General features: G+C 45.9%; 1 protein-coding gene and 1 long non-coding RNA gene across 4 annotated transcripts in view; one reads left to right on the top strand and one right to left on the bottom strand.

Moving 5' to 3' along the window:
- Window positions 1-21,888, bottom strand: part of LIMK2 (LIM domain kinase 2) — a 31,073-nt gene that overhangs the window by 2,545 nt on the left and 6,640 nt on the right. The window contains exons 1-14 of one of the 2 annotated variants that reach the window (XM_048323026.1): window positions 18,155-18,238; window positions 13,088-13,223; window positions 11,713-11,822; window positions 11,281-11,469; window positions 10,770-10,875; window positions 9,243-9,439; window positions 8,346-8,532; window positions 5,934-6,020; window positions 5,093-5,224; window positions 4,768-4,824; window positions 4,533-4,598; window positions 3,566-3,740; window positions 2,244-2,299; window positions 48-205 (exon numbers count right to left, since the gene is read on the bottom strand). In XM_048323026.1, the coding sequence (XP_048178983.1) occupies window positions 48-205; window positions 2,244-2,299; window positions 3,566-3,740; window positions 4,533-4,598; window positions 4,768-4,824; window positions 5,093-5,224; window positions 5,934-6,020; window positions 8,346-8,532; window positions 9,243-9,439; window positions 10,770-10,875; window positions 11,281-11,469; window positions 11,713-11,822; window positions 13,088-13,223; window positions 18,155-18,207 (1,709 nt within the window). In that variant the 5' untranslated portion in view covers window positions 18,208-18,238. Of the gene's footprint in view, window positions 1-47; window positions 206-2,243; window positions 2,300-3,565; window positions 3,741-4,532; window positions 4,599-4,767; window positions 4,825-5,092; window positions 5,225-5,933; window positions 6,021-8,345; window positions 8,533-9,242; window positions 9,440-10,769; window positions 10,876-11,280; window positions 11,470-11,712; window positions 11,823-13,087; window positions 13,224-18,154; window positions 18,239-21,888 lie in introns of those variants that run through there. The other variant, XM_048323025.1, reaches the window with a different exon arrangement.
- LOC125335419 lies at window positions 204-20,126 on the top strand. 2 transcript variants are annotated; one of them, XR_007207448.1, is made up of 3 exons: window positions 204-2,095; window positions 15,308-15,518; window positions 17,723-20,126. It is a non-coding gene; the product is annotated as an uncharacterized LOC125335419 (long non-coding RNA). The 2 variants fall into 2 exon arrangements; XR_007207447.1 differs by having other exon boundaries at window positions 15,308-20,126.

The raw sequence follows: 21,888 nt of genomic DNA, 5'->3' as shown, positions 1-21,888 counted from the left end.
ACACCCTGAGGGCTTTCAAAGAAGAGTCCTCCAGACCCCAAACCTACCTGCTCTCTGGTTCCAGTCTGCAGCAAATAGCAGCCAGAGGGAAAAAGGCTGGAGGACAATCAGGAGGAACGAACTTCTCCCAGAACAGCTTGACATTAAGGCCAAAATCCAGTGTGCGTGGGAGACAGTCTGGGTCGGCATAAACCTGGCCTATGATCTAGGGAAAAATGAGAGAAGCACGTAAGTACTCCACCAGTTCCAGAGTGTTAACAAACAGGGAACTGCATCAGGCAGGGGCTCCTTCAAAGTATTATGGTGGAAAGAACAAAAACACTGTTCCGCCTTTCCAATGAAGCCAGTTGCTCATGGCACTATGTACAGACAAACTTCACTGGCAACTTTTTCAAGACCTGGTAATAAGTCCATGGCTGTGAAGGAGGTCCCAGATGCCTTCTCCTTCTGTCCAGGGTCTCTCTGCCAGAAGACACAGGATGATGTGCCCCTCTCAGGGAGCTTGACAGTGTCTTGCAGCAGGGGATGATGCAGCCCCTCCTGACTGCAGGTAATCAAGGCAACCTGCATCACCTCCTCTTTCTAACCATCTTACCACAACATCAGCAAAGCCCCTTGGTACAGAGTCTGTCCTAAGCAATGCTGGGAAGCCAACAGCACCCCTAATTCTGAGTTGTTCTGCCAGTGACAGATTCAACCCCCACCAGAGCCAGAGGGTTGGGACAACTAAGAACTACCATTACTGACACCCAGGAGGCTGCAGGTAAAGGAGAGCCAGGTAAGGGCTGGGTGGACAGGGAAGCCCTGCCCCAGCATTGCCCCAGTGCTCACCACCTCCAGCACAAGTGTAGAAGGAGTAAAGGAGCCCACAGCAGAGAGCTCTGGGGTGATCTGGACTCACAAGGTCAATACAAACTTTCACATGGACAGAGTTATTAGGTTTAAAGCCTCATTGGGTATCACAGAAAGGGTGTTATTTATAACCACTCTGGCTTTTCTATGCCAATAACTCAGCACAACAACCACATCCTGTAACTAGACAGAAACACCCATTATGTATTTTGGCACATTTATTTCCTTATCTGTTTGAGTGTTTAATGTTGGTTTTTTGTTGGGGTTTTTTTTTTTTTTTTTTAGCATCATTTTGGTGACAAGGAAAATGTTCATATGCTACTACCCTTTTATTTGTCTTTTTTTCTAGATGAAACAATTGTTTTAATCCCACATACAGATTTTTCAAGTTCCTAAATCTATCACTCACAACCACAACATTCTCTGAGAGGAGGGCCCAGTGTAAACAGAGCTCCAGATGAGGCCACAAAGATTTATGCACAGACATTTTCTTTGTCCTCTTCATCCAAACCCAGAAGATGAAACTTGCTGGCATCCCCTGGTGTTCCTGCAACTGCTGTGTTACACATAACACCCTGCCTTCATCTGTATTTCCACTGTCATACACACCTTTTAAACTGAAAATAAGGGTCTTGCAGCTTTCAAGTGCTGCTTTTTGTTCTGCAGATAGAAAAGCCTGATTTAACAGTCAGACTCTGCACTGGCTCAGAAATAAACTAAGCCAACAGACGTCAGGGTGCAAGCTTCATTAATCGACCTGCAAAGAGGATTTTGTTTCCACTTCTTTGAAGTGAAGTGCCATCCCCAGTGGAGGCCCTGAATTTGCTGTGATTATGCAGTTGATTGTTCTTTTAATGAGGCAGTAGAAAAAGAAAAAAGTATTGCAGTTCTAGGGAATACATCTAATTTCAAATGGATACCAGGGCTCAACCAGAACCTGATGACTTTTTTACAGCTTCTCTCAGTCCAGGAGCAACCTCTGCATTTCACACCAGACTATTCTATTCATGACAAGTCCATCCTTGAATTAACCTTGGGCAAGTTGCCCTTTGCCATTGTCCATGCTCAAGGTCTGAGCCACTTCAAACCTTTGGCTTTCTGACAAGCACCTTCTGCTGCCATTTCTGTCACCTCACATCCACAGGCCAAAAGCTCAAGCACTCAGGAATGTCCACAGACGAGGAAGAAACTGGGACCAGAAAAACTACAAGACAGTTATCTTCCTTGAGGAAACAGAGGCAAGGTAAGCTTGTTCTCCCAGTCTAATTCACTAATAATGTGCTGTTAGGTCACAGGCTGCACACTCAGACACAGAGATCTGGGCGATACCATGTGTGCACAGAGATGGGGACAAGGTCCATTAAAGATGCCATGTAATGTCCTTGTCTTACCTCACAGAGAACAATCCCAAATGAAAAAATGTCCACCATCTCATCGTAGCTCTGTCCTGTAGGAAACATGAGACATTCAGGTCTGTGAAGAGAGAGTTACCCATCCTGCTATTTCAGGAGCTGCCAGTACAAAGCTTAACTAAGCCTATTCCCTGGAGGGCCCTAAAACAGGAGACAAAGCAAGGCTTAAACCTGAGCAGGGTCAGTCACCCCAAGATATGTATATACCAACTGCATTACGCTGCCACGACAGATTTTAACCCTACTTCTCTCTTGTACTGGGGAATTACAGGACAACACTGGGAAACCTTATGTATCAGGTCTGAGAAAATGCTACGGATAACTATGGAAAGCTTCTGCCCATTTCCATTGATTGCTGTTCTCATGCATCTCTAGTGCATGGAGCCAGTGCTCAGTGTCCCCAGCAGCCAGCAAGTCCCTGCTGCAGTGACTGCAGAGATAATAAATTACACACCAGCAGCACTTTGATCCTGGGAAAGCTGGCAGGCTCCAGCATGCCATGCTCTGCTTACAGACACACCCCTCCCAAGCCAGAAGCTGGTAAACAGCCTTGCTTTCAGAGGTGATGTCAGACTATGCTCTTGCTGTTTTCTTGACAAATGCCAGGACTGAGACAAACTGAGAAGCAGCCTCAGACTCCTTTAGGACTGGAGGCCCTGAGGAAAGGCAAACAGAACAGCACACAAGAAAGCAACATGGAGAACTGAGAGGGGGGAGAGGAGCCCAGTCCTCCCTTCCCCAATAGACTGCGCTGGACAATGCTGATAACCCCAGCCAACCAAACTGCCCAACCTGGTCAGAGAGACCAGCTAGTTAGAAAGAAATTTTATCCACTGTATTTTGCCCTCACCTCAACTCCTGCAGGGGCAGCTTTTCCTCTTAAGGGTCACAGCTCAACCTTAATGCAACTGAGGGCTGCATGCCAAAAACCAGATTTCCCTGCACTTGGACAACTCCCACCTCAATCCTGAGGCTTCAGCAAACCTGGCAGCAGATGGCCTCTCCCTAGATCTATGCAACAGCACACATAAGCTTCATCCCTTCTGTTGCCCTCCTGAAGAATCCTGTTGTCAAGCCAGAAACGTTACCTGGGCTAGTACAAAGGCTTACCAGGTCAGGTACTGCAGGACTGCAGCTATGGCCTCTGTGTGTATAAATAAGCTTCCACATTAGCAGGTCTAAAACCACAGGCTCTGAAAGGTTTGATTGTTACTGGGGCACAGAAGCTTTCAGTAATCCTGTCATCTCTGTACCTTGTCACAGGCTGTCTCCTGGCCTGCTCCTTGCTACTGAACTCTTACCATTCAGCATCTCTGGGGCCATCCAGTACGGGTTCCCAACCACCGTGTAGCGCTTTTTCCTGTCACTCTTGCGGAGCATTCGTTTCTTGGCAGATGGCTTCTCTAAAGTGGGCTTTTTCCTTTCTTCCACAATCAGCCGAGACAGACCGAAGTCAGCCACCACCACTGTCTTATCCTGCACAGGGGATTTAGTACAAGCCACTGATTATTTTCAGCTCCTTTCAGGAGCAAAGAGGCTGCAATTCCTGTTCACTACCAACTATAGTCTAAGGTCAACTATCCAGGTTTTCTGCAGCCACATGAGCATAGCAAGATGTCCAGACAGGTGTAAAATACCCAATTCAGGATCGCAACTCATCACTTCCTCCCTTCATTGTCTTATTTCCTGTGTGGTTGCTAGCACTTATCCTATCAATGTGGCTACACTTGCCAGGGGATACCTGGACCTTTCCTTTTAGATCTTCCTCTTTTACCTGGTCAGGAATTAACTTGGACTTTCATCCTGGGTTGTCTGAAGCCAAATGAACAAGGGCAGGCTTGAGGGAATGAAGCTACACAAAAATCTTGTGACCCAGCATTTAAGAAAGAGAGAAAACACATGTGCACACACCTACACACTTGTCTGAATCTTGAGTACCAATAAAAAGTCATCAAGTGGTTAAAAGAACAGAAAGAGCTGCAGAGAACATCTCATATTTGAGATAAAGAACAGAGCTGTACTAACTCTCAGAAGGTGACTGTTACAGGAGCTGCTACCAAAGGAAAGGTAGTAAGAGAACACAGAAACAGTGAAGCTACATCAGTCTGGAAAATCATGTGTCAGAATGAAGCTCCTTTGCTTGGGGCACAAAGCCTCTCTGAAATCAGTTCCACCTTGACAAAAGAGGGAACATCATGTGGAGAAAACCAAGGGAGGAAGATGCCAAGGAGAGGAGCAGCATGCTGTGGGGACAGAGGTGTAACTCACCAACTTGATCAGGCAATTGTGTGAATTCAGGTCTCTGTGAATGATGCACATGGAGTGCAAGTAAGCCTGGAACAGGAGAAAAGCTGGTGTTAGGGATTCCCAGTTGAGCATTTACAGCCTCAACAACCCAATTCCAGTAGTCAGGCAGTGTCCACAGCCCCTCATACATCACCCTGCTGAAGCCACTAACCCTGACCCCTGAGTTTGCTCTGTGAGGAAGTGACAGTCAACTCACCATTCCAGAGGCAATTCCTTTGGCAAAGCTGACCTTCTGCTGCCAGGGAAATGGGTCCTGAAAGACAAATCCTCAATGGTCAGGGACTATCTTACCAGCCAGATGGTTGACAGCAGTTCCTTCACAACAGGGACTCTTACAGCAGTCAAGAGACACATGATACAGCCCTGGAAAGAAAAGGCTTCCTGCCTCAAGCTCACCCACAGCTAAGAAGCAGCTTTACCACACAGCTCCAAAGACAACTAACAACAAGTACATAAGGCTGGTACAACCACCAACACAGTCAGGCTCACTGAGGGCAGGTCTCCCAGGTGTCCATACTCACTGCATTGCGGAGGAAGTCCTTCAGCGTGCCCCCCTCAATGTACTCGGTGAGGAGATTCAGCTTCTTGTCCTTGTACAACACACCAATGAACTTCAGCACATTGGGGTGGTCCAGGCTGCGCATCACTTTCACCTGCAAGCAGACACATCCCACTCCAAAAAGTGAATGGAACAAGTCCTGACAGATCCATTCTGTGGTGAAAAGCACTCCAGTATTCAAAGTTCTGTTCTGGGGTGACAGAGAACACTCAAACCCCAACCTTAAGGCAGTCAGTTAACTGTTGCCTTTTCATTTTCATGCTGTGCAATTAACCTGATCTTAGTCTTTAAGGAGAGCACCCTTGAGTTTAGCTAACTTTTCAGCTATTGGGTCTGTGCTATATGTGTCAGGGCCACAACAGCAGTACCAGGTGTTTAGGGAGCTGCCTTTAAGCTAAATCTGACTTTGAAAAACATAGTAAGCAGCCACCAAGAAAATAGTTTTCCTTAAATACAGCGTGAGTCTTAAATATCTTACAGATATTGGCCCTCATCCTTTGTACTTATGCACAAGGCTCAAGGGATAAATCCTTTATGTACTGCACAGATCAATTTGTCTCAGACTGAGGCTGCTCTTGTCACTGAAAAATTAATGAACTGGAGCTGAAGCAATGTCTGTTGCCCAGTATGAGTCACACTTCACTGCAGCAAACATTCAGCTCACGTCAGCTTTTCCCTATGCAATGTCTCCCTCCTCAGCACCCTCATTCCTGCCAGGTTGCTGGCAGGATCTCTCTCTGCAGAAGATGGGAGAGAGTTCCACCACACTACTGGCTCAGAAGCTTTTTGAAATCTGCTCGTACCTCTGTCAAGAAAGTCTTCTGTGTTTCCTCATCACAGCGAATCAGCTCCTTCATCACCATCACCTTTCCTGTTGCTTTGTGAGTCACCTGGTGGAAACAAAACCCACAACTGCAGGTAAGGTTCAAGAACACACAGCTCCAATGCTCCTGTGACTCTTTGGGAAAAGTGTAACATTCCCCTCCATCCAGAGAAGAATAGAGATGGGAGGAAATTCAGAGCAGAGGAAATTTCGGGATCCACCAAAGCTGTATGTGAAACAGAAACTACCTAAAGCTGACAGAGGATCAAGCCAAGACCCAGACTTGAAGGCTCCAGTTTGGGTAGCACAGGGCTGAGCATGCACACGGGCTGCCAAAGCCTCCAAAGGCACCAGTTCCACACTGGTGCATGCCTCAAAGCTCCTTTATGAAACACATTTCCCCAGCAGGATGCTCACATTTTGTACGCAGGCTTACCAACTACATTCTGTATCAACAAAGGAATCAATGTTCACTTACATCAGAAACCAAACCAAACAACCCAAAACTGCATTATAAATGCTTTGGTTTTATTGGGAATCTGAATCTCATCCACATGCAAGTGGAACTGGAGTGCACAGGCTGTTCAGTTAAGGCAGGAAGAAGTTAATGTTACCTTGCTCCTTTCAAGCAGTGTGTTTCAACCTGCAAGGAATGTCCTAGAACAGTGGAAAACACAGAGAAATCCATCATAATAATAAGGTAATAAATTTCCTGGCTCTTGACATGGAAAGCATTTCCAGTTCCTCAAGAACTGCTTGCCTGTCTCCAACTAGTTCCTGGCATTTTGCTGTCTTATGGAGGTTTTTTGTAACCAGCTCAGGCTTGCTTGCATGGGGTGCAGGAGTAAAAAGGGTCCAAATTCCTATGAGCATGTTTTCCTGGAAATTCTCTCCTCTTCGTTTGCTTAACTTGGACAGCTCTGGCTCCCTAAGATCTCCAGGGAACTAAACAACCACCTTGTCTCTCAGATCAGAAGAGAATTATGTGACCAGATACAGTATTTGCTGCATCACACCCAGTCAATGTGAAGCTTAAGAAAAATGCCACTTTTTTGCCTCCTAGCTTTAAAAAAAAAAAAAAAAAAATCCTTCAGAAAACCTCTAAAACTGAAATCCAGAACACAAGATCCAGTTATTGTATTTAGGAAGCTCATGAGTTCTTGCAAACACTGTGACAAACTAGTTCTGTTTGGAGCCATGGACATAACAAAGCTGGACATAGGTGGAATGTGAGTGCATGGAATAACACAACAGAAGCAAGAATACAATATTCTTCTGCTCTCATCTGAAATCAAGCATCCATACACAAGAAATGAGCCAGGGAACACTGCATGTTTTAGCCAGGCATATGAAAGCCAGGGACTTCTAATATCCAATGATAAAGGGAAGCGAAGAGACAAAGGCAAGACTAAGTGGAATTCTTAAAGCTGACGTATCAGCAAAACTGAAACAAGTGTCACATGGAAGTCCTAGGAGGCAAATCTAACTCCCAGAGCATGCACCAGAACAGGATGGCCATGGGGTAATTTGAGCAGAAATGAAACACCTTTGTGCCAGTAACTGCTGGGACACAGATGACAAAAGCATGCGACAGAGCAAAGGTTCCACTTACCTGCACCTGTTATTTCTCTATGAGTAGAGGAGAAGAGAAACATGCTCATTAGTATGGATCAAGCACTGGGTTTGTAGTGCTGGCTCATCACCTCCTGTGCTGGACATCTCAAGCTCATACCAGTGTAAGGGGAGAAGTCCCATCCCATGGTGAGTGCAATCTGAGCACTGAGGAACTCACAGTACCTTAACAAGGCAGAAGAAGCTGCCCCCTGATGCTGTCAGGAATGTTGGGATAGAACTGCTGGAGTACCCTCAGTCAAGATAAGAGCTACTGATTGAGATTTTAACTGTGAGAGTCATACAAGACCTGACCACTACCCCCACGCTGACTAGCCATTTAGGCTGTGCCCGGGGTTCAGACTTGGTCACTACATCAGCCTAGCAAGCCCCCAAATATGCCACACTAAGGGTGGGTAAGAAATGCTGCGCTGAATGCACCCCATCATAAGAAAGATGCTCGTAAGAGGAAAGTGTAGCCTGTTCCCTGTTCTCCCCACCTCACCCAGGAGGTTGCTGTGACAGGCACTCTGGAGTGCTAAATCTGACTCAGGAGATGAACATGTATGGCCAAGGTTGACATTCAAAGGGGACAAAGTCAAAACCATCAGCAGTCAGAGACACTCATGGTCAGGGAATGGATCTCAGAGCAAACCAGGGAAGATCCAAGACTGATCACTATTGGCAAGGCAAAACCACCAAGACTATGGTGAAGGATCCCAAGACAGGCAGACATTGCTGTACTCAAAATAACTGATGAATGTTTGAGGACCTCCCTCACCTTGATCGCTTGTCCAAAAAATCCTTTTCCTAGAACTTCTCCATGAATCAGGTCACAGGGCCGGAAGATTTGCTGGGAGCAGCTGGAAGAGGAGCGCAGGGATTCAGAACGACTGATGTCACGGCTCAGAAGGAGCGGTTCCTTTGGAGAGCTGGGGCCGGGAGACTTAGAAATGCTGTTACTTCGCCTGGAAAACAAGGATGACAGGAAGATCAGGGAATCTGCTGGGAAACTTTTGGTCCAGCATACCCCATCATTCACTGCTAAGGGAGCAGTTTCTAATGTGGTCCAGTGCTTTTACTATCTCCAAAGCTAGATGCTCTCCCTGCACTGTGGAAGCTCCTTATGAATCCAGAGCAGCTTCCAAATCAGAGCTACCTAACAACAACAACATCTCCTGCACTGGCAGTCTGAGGTGGAGCTCTGAGACCAAGGGGAGGAAGCTGTGAAGTCACATTACTTGATATCTCTGAACAAAGTACTGGTAAATGACTAAATGAGCAACTGAGCGTTCCAGTCTTAGAAAGACTTTTTCCCAAGTCCCAGGCCTCACCCAGATTCCCCTTAAGGACATGTTCTTCCCCAGTCATTTAAGGCTGGTAAAAACCTGACCTTTAGATTTCCTAACTCTGAAACTTAGTATCCTTTCTCTGTTAACAGTAGAGCTCCTTATTTTTATTAAGGAAAGCTTGTCATCCTGAAAGGGAATAGAGAGAGAGTATACATATATAGCAGAATCCCAAGCTCTCCATGACTTCTCCAATGGTTTACACCACAGCTCACATCAGAGATAAGCCCTGTCCCTACAGTCATTGTGATCACAAGGCCTAAGCTGCCCAGTCAAGGAGCACAGGGCAAAGGCAAGATAGATCAGAGGCAGCGCTTCCAAGCCTTTACCTGAGGGAGCGCCGTCGGAGTGTTCCTTCCAGGTTCTCCTTGATGTCCAGTGGAGAGAGGGAGCGTGGGGAGATGGGTGTCTTTATGTGGGTGGGAAGACGGGAGTCCAAACGAAGCCTGTCCAAGCGCTGCGAGACAGGGTCATGCTCTATCAGCAGCTGAAGGGTCTGGCTTGTCTTGCGAATCAATTCCTCCACCTGAAATCAAACCAAAGGGCAGAACAGCAGCAGGCAGGAGGAATGCAAATGACAGGAGATAGAGGAGACACAGGGAATGGCCCTCAGGAATCAGAGAGAGTTCAGTGAGATCACTCCATAGTTGTGGTTTAGTTGTGTGCACCACAACTGTCTACCAAACAAATCAAGCTGGCAACACAGAAGTTCCTGATGTTATCCAATACTTCTTTCTGGTCAGCTACAAGTAACCTATATAAAAAAGATGTGGACAGGCTGGGGAGGGTCCAGAGATGGGCCACAAAGATGACTGAAGGTTGTGAAGCTGCCACGTGAGGAAAGGCTGAGAGAACCGGGTCTGTTCAGCCTTGAGAAAAGAAGGCTTACAGGAGACCTTATCACCATGTTCCAGTATTTAAAGAGTGGCTACAAAGAAGATGGAGACTCCCTTTTTACAAGGAGTTACATGGAAAATACAAGTGGCAATGGGTACAAATTAATCCTGGAAAGATTCCAGGTAGACACAAAGATAGTTTTTTACAACGAACAATCAGCCCTTGGAATAATCTTCCCAGCAAAGCAGTGGATTCCCCAACACTGGACACGTTTATGTTTCAGCTGGACATAGTGCTCTAGATAGTGCTTTTGCCAAGAAAGATTGGACCAGATGATCCTTGAGGTGCTTTCCAGTCTGGTATTTTATGACTCTATTAAATACTTTTCTTTTTCTGAGAAGTGTTCAAAAACTACACAAGTTTCCACCTTGAACAGTGCTGCAAAAAATAGCTTAGCAAGAGCTACATGGAAATTTATCTGAGAGATGCCTTGTGCTCCTCATGTTCTCTTCAGCACCAACAGTAAATAAAACCCTTGGGAAGTGAAGGTAATGGTACCCCACCCTACACTCTTGCAGCATCACCTGATATCTGTAGAAAGCATCTACTTGTAAATACAGACAGCAAATAGGTATTTTGCAATGGGAAACATACCTAGGATCAGCTGGGCCCTTGTATTATCAGTGCCTCTAAAAGGATCAGAACTGTGCACTTCACCAGCAGTACATGGTAAAGTCTTCACAGCCTCCCTGTCCTCTGTCACAGCCCTAGACTTTTCCTATTACCTCCCTTCACGTTTGAATGCCACAAAATCAGGACTGAATCCTAATTGCATTTCCATCTGTTACATTTTCCTCTCCAGCTGGAAGGCAAAGCTTGTCTTCATGTTGATTCCTACTGTCAGCACGAGTACTAGTAGTGTACACACACTGTATGTAGGGTGGGAGAACAGTGTCAGGAAAGAGAAAAGATGCAGGAAGGCAGAGGAGAAGGAGGCTTCAGAATAGAACTCCACCCACCTCCTCCACCTGTAATGTGCGAATAGGAGCTCCATTGATCTCCAGGATACGATCTGCAGGGTGGATGGCATTTCGGACATCTGGGCTGATGTGCATCCTGTTAACTCTAAATATGGGAATTACAGTCTGTATGGGAAGTCAGTTTAGCCAAAATTATCAAAAATATGCTCCCCTTCATATTGATATTTTGAAATAAAACAATGCTAATCTACCAACATGGGGAGCTACTATTACACCAAGTGCTTAGGTCTGAGCAGGTGTGGAGAGAGCGCTTCATATCACCAGTGGTAAAATTGATAGTTCAAATGTTTTGTGTTCACTGAAGGAGACAGCACTGAGAGATACAATTATCAGTTAAGGCTGTCACAAGACTGAAGATGAAACACAAATGACTATTAGCCCACATACGTCCCTGTAATGCCAAGATTCCCTCAGGACAACAGTGCTGCAGGATTTTTACCAGCTCCCTCTGCACAAACATGTACGTTGCACACAATCCAGTCATACTCACTCTTTCACCTGGACACCAGTGGCATAGCTGGAGCAGCCACCTTCAACAGACACAGAGAACCCCCTCTTGCCATCCGTGGCTGCTGGCATGGAGATGAGGGTCAGTGTATAGGGCAGCTGCTCACGCAGAGACTCAGTGGAGTGTTTTTCTATCATCGGTGTCAGCACAATCTGGTTATGGCATTTTCCACTGGAAGAAGTGAAAAAAGTCATTATGGCAATGTCCCATCCCTCCCTGCCAAACTCACATGTCTGAGCTCTCTCACTGACCACAAGCCATAGTTTTAGTGTTCACACCACTACTTCTTCCCTCCCTCAAAGGCAGCTTCCTGGCATTCCATAGAGTAGCATTCAGCTGAACCACTCTGAGCCAGCTGCACTCAGCTTACACTCAGCAGGGAGCAGCTCTGTGGCTACGTTCAGCTCCTCTTACCAGTAGAGAGTGGAATGTTGCACCAGTGCATAAGTGTCCCCATCTTCGATGATCACTTTGCAGCTCATACAAGCAAAGCACTCGGGGTGATACTTGTATTCGCCAGCCACCTACAGACAGAAAAGGGAGTAGCTTAGGAGGGCCAAAACCCATCAGCAGATGCAGCTCCTGCTAGCCTCTCCAATTAACATGTTCATTCACATTCAAGTCTCTAAGGTAAGTGGCAGTTTTTTACTGGAGAGTTATATTAGTCCATTCTGTCTTTCCTGAACCCCATCATTGGCACCTTGTTTGCAGAACTCCAAAACAAACACATCAACAAGCTAAGCAAAGCTTGTGTCCCAGGAACCTCTGCTGTATTTGGCAGCTGTTCAACTATCAAAAATAGTTGATAGTCTGCTTCAGACTAGTAAACAAGGCATTAAACCTTCCTGTTCAGTTGCTCTTGGCAAGATAACTAACGTTATGCCTGAATTAATAAAGCTGAAAGGGCTTTTTTTTTGGCAGACAGGCAATGCACAAATTCAGATATTTAACCAGCCAGCTGACAGAAAAAAAAGTACAAACTGAGACAATAAATCCTTTAAAGAATATTTTTATTAATTAGTCTGTTTTTCTATTTTCCTTATGAGAATTCCTTTAGTGACAGTATTATGCAAAGACTTTTGCAGGCAATGAGAAACTGTCTGCACATTTCTCAGTATTTCCTTTTGAGTTAGCAATCATATTACTGAGTACCATTCTGCTTTTTATTTAGGCTCTAGAAAAATAATGGTTATGTTTCATTCTTGGCAGTTTTAAAGTTTAAATATTTTCAAGGTTGTGCAGGAGGGGAACATTTAGGTGAGCCCATATCGTGCAGGCAGAGTTCAGTGCATCAAAGCAGTTGGGGCTAACACTGCTTCAAGACACCATCAGCCTGAAAAAGCACTCTGGCCACAACCCAGGTGGGACTTGGATGGTAACCTTCCCACAGCCAGAACCTGCTGCTTATCCTGGGCCGAGAGCTTTGACTCCACACTGCAGTGGAAAATCACCCCGTGGAGACACTGAGGCACTGTGCTACAGAAACTGAACAGATGTCCCCTGAATCACCTTTCTACTTCTCAGGTCTGTACTTTTCAGCACCTTATTTGTTCATATGCTTCAGATCCTCACATCGCCCTCCTTTTAACAGCTACCCCCATTCAAAATTAATCTTTATGTAGAAGATGAACACACAATCTTCATTTCTAATCTGAGATTAGAGTAACAAGGAGATTATTATCCTCAGTTTATTTGGTTATCTGAATACCTAAGACAACTCCCAAGTAAGTTTGAGGAGTTGGAGGCAGGCACGTCCTGCCTCCAAGCAGGAGTCCTTCAAAGTCCTTACCATCACAGGTCCAGTCATCAGCAGAGAGCAGCCATGGCAAGATTCCCCAAACTTCCCCCAGTAGTCTTTGTGACAGTACAGCTTCCCATCTTTCTCATAGTACCAGTTAGTGAGGGGATCCTGGCATTCAGAGCACCTTGAAGGAAACAAAGGAACAAAGTTCCAGTTGGCAACAAGTCACAAATCAATGGTCCTTTCCTGCATGGAGAACACAGACATCCAGCAGCAGCTCACCACCAGGTAGGTCTGCCAGTTATGGATGTACTAAACCCTTCCACTTCCCAGTGCTCTTTGAACTGAAAATTAGCACCAAACCCAAGGTTTGTAAGGAGAGGTGAAATCAACCAGCACAAAGAAAAAGAAGCTTCCAAAGTTTAAAACAAATCCCACACATTGAAACACATCAGTAGGTTTATAAATTCTGCTTTGTAAATTTTGCTCCTCTACTTTCTCCCTCTTTCTGGATGCAAATTTCCAGCTGCAGAGCTACCCAGCATATAGAGCTCTGCTCTGTTTCTACTTAGTGTTTCTATAGCATCACCTGTCTTGTGCCAGGGCACCTGCCTCCTCACCCAGTTTAGGAAGCGGGACAGAGAGGCAGGATCCACTTCCCTTTGAAATGCAAAGCCAGTTTTGCACCAACCTTTCTGGAAAGCTTTTCTATTGATCTGTAAGCAGACCTCTCCCAAAAGGTAAACTGCAGCACTGTGCATTTGAGGGAGAGTTTTCAAAGCAGTTCATCCCCTGAGCTCCATATACTTACTGCATCCACCAATTAACTGTGATGAAAGTCCACCTCTCTCAGCCAATTGTTCTCCCTTCTGCTGATGACAGTGCATGAGAAAATAAACACCACAAGCAACACACCAAAAAAACCCTAAATAAAATTAATTCTCTGATTTCATTAAGAGAATCCCGAAATCCTTCACATATCAGTCAGCCTCTATTTCAACAAGCAACCATTATTAATCCTCTATTAACGTCCTTTCAAGAAACAAACTTCCCCCTCCTCCCCCCAGAAAAAAAAAAAAAAATCAAGGAAAAAAATGCAGCAATTCTACTGCAGATATCTTCTAGCAAATCACAAACAGAACCCAGGTTTGCTAAATACAAAATAATCCTGCCTCAGCAAGATGCACTGGGCAAGGGAGTTTAACTTCAGCAGCATGGAGGTGTAACTTACTGGAGAGATAAGGCACAGACAGCAGTTGCATCACTAAGGATTATTCCATTAGCCCTGGGCAGCATGCTCTCAGACTTTAAAAGGAAAATAAATCTGGCACTGGCCATTTCTGAGGGCAGAATCCAAAGCAGGTTAGTCACCAATAACTGGTTCAAAGAAACACCTTGAGGATCAATGCGATCATCAGCACGATGTTTTCCCATATATGGGAAGAAGCGTTTCTTCTGCCCCTTACCCCAACACCTGTCTCAGTTACTACACTGGGGGGGGAACCACTGCAGGGAGATGGGGGTTTAGGTGGGTGTCTCTCCGGACAGCCAGTCTCCCTCAGCACCCAGTATGCTGGAGACTGCTGGTGGCACTGGAGGAGCACTTTTTACATGCTCCCAGGGCTAAGATGAGAGCTACAGTTGACTTCACCTCTCACAAGCTTTCTGGAAGCTTATTTGTGCCAAAGACATTCCTTGTAAACTCCACCAGCTTGTAATGAGCGTGATGATATGTGAAGCTGGTCATGCTCCAATATGGAGAGAGTTACTTGCTCCATCTCAAGAGACTGCAAAGCAACAAGGTAAAGCTGCTTGTAAGCTTTAGGGAAAAACACACCTCATGGAGTATTCAGTGCTGTACCCTCCCCTCAGGAAGATTGCTCCTTAAAATGTATTTGGCTTTTGTAGTGTTTGTTATCCCAGCTGAGGAGCATCAAATCCTGTCCCCCCTCCAAGTGATGGGAAAGAACGCCAGCATATGCAAGAGGCCCTGCCAATTTTGTGTGAAGCATAGGGAGCAGTAATTTAAGATTGCTGCACATGGTTCCTACATCACTACAGTCCCAGTCTGGGGGCACTGTCATGGTTACACCCTGCTCCTGGTATGCAAGAGACCCAGAGGGCATCCCAGTGCATTCTGCCTTCAACCACTGGCCTTTGGCTTCCATTTGCAGTAAATACCCCATGCTGAATGAGCAAGTAGGTGAGTGGGAGGGAAAAAAGAGCAAGTGGAGACTAACAGCAAAGATTTCTATCATTTTGTGGCAGGAATATCTGGCTAAGTACTGACAAATCGGATCCCTCAGACTTATCCAACTCCTCCATGCATGCCTATACCAGTGTTTGTGCTCCAGGAGTGATTACATCTTCAAACAGGGAGCTGTGACCAGGCCTGCACTTGGGATGCAGACAGCAGTGCTGGAGACTGCTTCACCAGAAATTCAGGACTTGACTTTCTGTCTGTGTTCTCTCCAAGCAGGTGGGTCACTTATTTGTTTTTAAGCACATCACCTTCCCCTCCTCACCCCTCTTCAATTTCACACTTCCTTTTTCTCCCTAAGTAAATGTAAAATTTCTGCAAAAGCAATACAGACTGCAATTCTGTTTAGGTGGGCTCCATGGGATCATGTGCATTTGTCTTCCCTTTACCCTTCCTCTAGTACTAAATGGTTTGATTCAACCTTAGAGCACTTAGTTAAGTTTGCTTCCATCCGGAAGTAAGCACTGGTATCTAATCTGGAATACACCCATAGCAAAATGAAGGTGAGGAGGTGGAGCCAGCAGTCAGTTCTCTGCTATGTAATTAAACAAATCTGGGCAGGACGAGTTTGCAGCTTAAGGCTCAGAACCCCACCCTGGGCAATGAGGCAACAGGAATAGAGCAAGCAGCCCTGGAGAGGCTGGAAGCTGGGAATGGGTCTAACTGGCTGCTTCACCGCCAGGAACAGGACATGGCTCCAGCCCATGATGCCAAACAGCACCTTTGTTACTTACCATGCATTCTGTAACCTTGAAAAGGCTTTAGTTTTGACAGGTGTGGGAAACTGTCTGACAGCACAGGTATGGATGGCTTCAATGCCTTCACCAAATGATAAAAGCATCACGTGATTGTTCCACAAGGCTCTCATTGAAGAGATATGTCAGAATTTTATCCCAGAAGATACAAGAGTTGCCATTTCTTCCTCTCCTGCCTCACTGGAGCTGTGCCATTGCACCAAGGTTCACATCAGCTGAGACAGGAATGCAATTACTGCTACAAGTATTAAGGAAGCTAACCTTTGCCAGTCACCACAACCAAAGGAAAGGAGTATGCCATGCTCCTCTATCTTTTATAGATTAGAAACAACTAATCTTCTCCTAGATTATTCTTATTACAGAATAGCAAACCATGGTAATCAAGTTTCACGGAGGAATGGTAACAGCCGTACCTGACGTGCTTCCTCTTGCTGCCCAGCCACCATTTTCAGAGCTGCAGAACCCTACTCTGATTATACAGACCAGACATTATGATTCTTCACTTCCCAGTTTTGGCTGTACAGAATAAATTAATCTGCCTCCCACAGCCATCCTCCAGGGACTACAGGCAGCACCTGGATGCAGAGTTCAGCCCTGATGCTCTGCAGCACAGCAACTGCAGAAAGAGCTCACAAATCACTGCTCCACGGACTCTTGGTTTTAGGGGGGGTGTAGGAGGATCAGGTCACAACAGGTAACCAGCATGGTTTCAATTGATGTGGCATCTGTTTTACAGCTAAATGAAAGCCAATACCTTCATGGAAGCAAAGATTTCCCCAGTATTGAAGAGACAGATCCCTTTGAGAAGGGCTCATTAACCAGATGCCCCCCTCACACACACTGTCAGGCCAGATCAGTTTACGCTAGACAAGCTCAGGAGAGCCGTGGTTCCAATTCTGCAGGCAGGGCAGGGAGAGGACAGTCAGGCAGAGAGCTGCAGAATAAAGCATTACCCCAGCCTGTAGCTAACCCAAAGGCTTACTCACCCGGGCTTAGCAGCAGTGTGTGCACTGGCTACGTAAGAGACACCAGACAAAGAAAAACAGACGCTAGAAAACAGACTACTAGAAAGACAGAGTGATTAAATTCTGACTATGCAAAACCATTTCCACACATTCAGGAGAAGGTGTATCTATGGTTCAGCATAATATCCTACACATATTACAAATAACGAGTGTCTGCTCACTTTCTTTCTTCTGAAAGCAGCTGCTGTTTCACAAAGTCGCCTAAAGAAGCTCAGCAACTGGGCAGCAGTTATTTACTCCTAACCTAGACTGTTTTACCAAAAGGCTTCTTACTCCCAAATCAGTACAACAGTGTTTGCAGAATAGGATCAATAACAAGCAAACCCGAGCAGAGGGGATAGGAGGGAGACAATGAAAGTGCAAGCTGTGCCTTCCCTCATCCGTCCACCTAATCAGCACATCAGTGTCAATCACCAGCCTGGCTGTGTTCAGCCCCACTGACTTTTCTCACTGGGGAGATGCAACGCAACCAAAGTGTTACTCTGGAACTATCACCCTTCTCAATTCTCATTTGTTCAACTGGACCAAAACCGAATAAAAGTTGAATTAACCAAAATATCACCAAAGTATCCTTTCCATGTAAGGAAAGTGTGTTGCTCATCCCTAGTTACCTGCAAAGTACCTGGTTTCTTTTCTCAAACAGGATTATGTGCTGCATTGCTGCAGATTACATCACCCTCCTGAACTCCCACAGCAGCACCTCACCTCATCCAGACACAAGGAGCTTTGGAAGAGAAGCAGCAGCAGCCACATTAATCTCATTCCTCTGCTGGTGAGCAAAGCACAGGGGCACAGGGTACAGCGGCATATCTAGTGCTCTCTGGAAGGGAGCCTGCCTGGCTACGCGCACATTGGAGCTGTTCCCTCAAACTAGGGAGCTAGGAAGGGACTGACAATAAGAATCTTCCCTGTCACCTCCTCGAAGCAATATGGGATCCCAGTTTGAGGCCAGCTGTTTCTGGCACACGAGCATGGGACCTCATTCTTCCAGCCTCACACACAGACTGCTTAGGATGGCATCGCAGGGGGGAAACCACACTTTGGAGGCCCACTGCTAATCCTATGCAAGACTTACCGAAAAGGATCCTTGGGAGCGAAGTAAGCTGGAGCAGACAAGTAACTTCCCATCTTCAACACTGGATAAACCGGATCAGCCACAAACTTGTCCAACTGCCTCTGAACAGCTCTGTTCTGCCAACATGGCAGCAGCCAGTGCTCATTTACTCTTGTGCTGATTCAGATACTTCACCTCCCTTTGAAGCTGCCCAAGGAATGCCAGGTCTCCTGGATGCTCATTCCTTTTCAGATTTTTCCTGGCTCCCATTGCTATAACCATCTTCTCCTGTGCTCAGCAGCAGCAGCAGCACCTCGGGAAGGACAGAATCACTGCTAACCGGGCTAGTGGGACATGCTGCTGCAGTAGTTCCGCGAGCTCTGCTGCCTGCTAACTACTGGCAAGTTTTCCCTTCTCTGGTTCCACCCAAGGGTGGGAGGGGAGGAGGAGCCATGGCAGGCAGACAGCAGCGGCTCCAGAGCCTCCACAGGCTCTCGCTCCTTCACAGGGTTGGTGCTCTGACCCAAAGAGGGGCTGCGTACTTAGTGCTGAAAGAGAGCAGCTTTGGCCAAAGAATACAAGCACACACACGTGAAACTTGTCTTTGCAGCAGCCGCACGTTCTAATGGAGAAGTCAAAGACAGCAATGAGCCACATCTCCAAATATATCAAATTAACTATGTACATTCCTAAACCCTTCACAGTGAGTGGGGTTATCCTGCCTTTACAGCACGTACAATCCGTTCACCTTGCTGCAGGAGGTAACTCACAGTGTGCTTCATCCAAGGAAAAACTGCTTTCTTTCCAATACTGTTTTAAGAAATCATTACAATCCTTTAACTGAATCATCATCTCCTGAATGGAAGCTGATAGGCATAAATCAGCACGGAGTACTCTCTCCTGCTCACAGCACATACAGTTGTATCATTGTGCTTGTCTGAAGCCAAGCACAATCTCCAGTGACCTAATCAGCTAAAGCTGCTCGCAAGACACGCAAAAATGCAACAAACATATTCCGCTGCACTGAGCCTGCCCATTTTTGTAGTCAGCAAAGCCTGGCATGCCTGAACACAGCCTGAAAACCATGCTCTGTTCCAGAGGCAAGAGCACTCAAATGTGCTTTTCCTGGAGATGCTCATCTCAGCTGGCACACTGTTAAGGGATGCTTAGGGCTGGAACAAGGCAGTCTTGGCTGCAGACTTGACAGCTGCTGCTCGCTGTTGAAGTGCGCAGAAACCTAGGCAGCTTTTAGCATTCTTTTTTACTCCTTTTTAAAACTTTTTTTAAAATTTAATTTTTAATAAGAAGCCATCTTTCTGAAGGGAAAAAAAAATCTCCATTTTCCCCATTCAGTGTAGGTAAGCCTGGCTGTAAAAGTGCAGTGAAGCCTAGTGCTGCAGAGCCCGATGTGCTTGTCAGTTCCAGCACGGGTCTAATTCCTTCTGACATTTCACACAGCTCTACTGGAAGCAGCAACACGGTGAGTCTGTGTCTAGGAATGCGCTCTGGTCTCCCACATTCTCTATATGTTGCGTGCTGAAAAGGGGCCAGTGCTCGCAATCCTGCGCTTCTCTGGCTATCAGCACCTCCCCACCACACACACAACACCTCCCGTGCAGCCCAAGCCCCTCCCGCCTCTATCACTTACACACAAAAGCCTTTCCCCACAGTTCTGCTGCCATGGGCTGAATGCCCTCCGAGGGGCATTCCACGTGACCTCATAAATCCCAACTCTTCAGACAAAACCTTTGAAGATTTGATCCACAGATGTGATAAGCAGCCAGCTAGTCTGTGAATGAAGCCAGCAGATAAAGCCTAACTTCAAAGTAATAAAAACCACCCAGACAGCTAAGCAACTAGGAAAGGATTTTAAGACTTCCTTAAAGCCAAAGGACACATAGTCAAATGTCTACTTAAACAGGAAACTTCTTATCAAAATGATTTTACTTCTGCAGCAAGACCAGCCAGTAAATTACTTTCGGCTACACAGAAATGTCTTGTTAATTCTTGCTTTTTCTGTTGTCTCTATGACCTATTTGAGAACACACTGTCTCTGATAAAAGGGCTCTGGAAAGGTGTTAATGTGTTCATACATTCTAGATCTGAATTCCTGCCAGAATGACTGTACTTCAAAAATGCCGATTAACAGGTGTGTGGGGGGCGTGGGGGGGGACCTTGTGTAATTTTACTGATACCATCTCTGGGGGCCAAAATGCACAGGAACAAATTTCTTTTTCACCAAGTAAAGTCAGACATCATCATCTTCTCTCTTGCAAATGCTGACAGCATTTCCACTACAAACAGGTAGTCATCACGGGGAGAGCTTTTTTCCTCATTATGGTTTAGAATTGTGCAGTAACTTTTGCCAGGAAGACTGTAACTAACAAATGAAAAAGAACACATGAAAAACCTTGACAACGACTTACATGATATTTATCCCCATAGACATGCATCAATCACACAGCTATTGTGATATTCCAGTAATTAATAGCTCGAGCCAGCTGGGCAGCCTCTCGATACTCTTTGCCACACATCTCATGCTGCTCAGTAGCATATCTGCAGACAGATGTATCGCTCAGCACATCCGCCAGCCCTAAGATACACAAACTTATCCTGGCACTAACAGACACTTCTATATGTGTGGGATTGAGGGAAGAGGAATCTGCTTGGTGCCTGAAGAGTTTGCAGAAAACCTTTCCTTTAGCATGGGCGCAGCTTGGAGGCATTCCAAATACTTCAGTGCAATCCCAACACCTCATTGTATTTCCAAGGCACTTAACATGTAACACGTGCTTTGCTGCTGTTGAAAGACAGAGTCAGCTCCTGAAACCGACACCGTTTGGATCCGCACGTACCTCCGAGAGCTCTTGCACTCGGATCTTGAGTAAACTAAAACGAACAGTGAAGTGAAGCTCCATCACTGCATCTCACTTCTAAACAGTAGCACAACTTCAGAACAACACCGTGATGCTTCTCAGTACCTCACATCACCAAGCACATTAGGAAGGAGAATTTTTATCTCCACCACACTCACCTGATGGCTGCAGCCCTCCTGAATGAGTGCGGGCTGAGAAGCAAACCAAGGAACTTCAACCCACTGAAACTTCATAGGTTATATATAGTTTGGGAAGCAGTAACTTCTGCTCTGTAAACGCAGCACATATGGCAGTAAGACTGGCACTTACACCACTGCATCCTCGCTCCTCCTTAACATGCTGCTTTGGGTCTGTGAAGACCAGGAACTCCTCAGGGAAGGATCCTGTCTCACCCCTGTGAAAGCCTACCACATTCTGGGCTGTGTGAGTAATTTTAATTACCTTGATATAATAATGCTCGATAACAGTGCCCTGAAGGACAAGCTGCCAATTCAACCAAAAGAAAGTTTGAGGAATGCCCCATTCCTCCTTAAATATAAAGCCTGGTCATTGATGCCCCGTATCTGATAGATTCCTCTGAGGAATGAGGCCACCTGCAAAGTGCTTCATTGTTCCTTTGAATTTGTAAGCTCTTGAACAGTCATAGTGATCTGTGTGCCAAAAGGCAACTATTTCTCCCTGAATCTGATAGTGAGCTCCTGAATTTCAATGCTGAAGAAGACACCACCAAAGGAACATTCCCAGGAGTCTGCAGGATTAGTGAAGAGTTCTCACCTCTGAGGCCCCTATCATTAGCTTTCTGTAACTGCCAGAAACTGGAGAAGACAGGGAAGAGGAAATTTTTGTCTTCCCGCTTCTACCTTAATTCCGCTGCCTTTT

This window comes from Corvus hawaiiensis, chromosome 18, assembly GCF_020740725.1.
Source record: "Corvus hawaiiensis isolate bCorHaw1 chromosome 18, bCorHaw1.pri.cur, whole genome shotgun sequence".
NCBI classification, from domain to species: domain Eukaryota; kingdom Metazoa; phylum Chordata; class Aves; order Passeriformes; family Corvidae; genus Corvus; species Corvus hawaiiensis.
The sequence above is the reverse complement of the archived record's forward strand: the minus strand, read 5'-3'. Positions and strand labels throughout refer to the sequence as shown.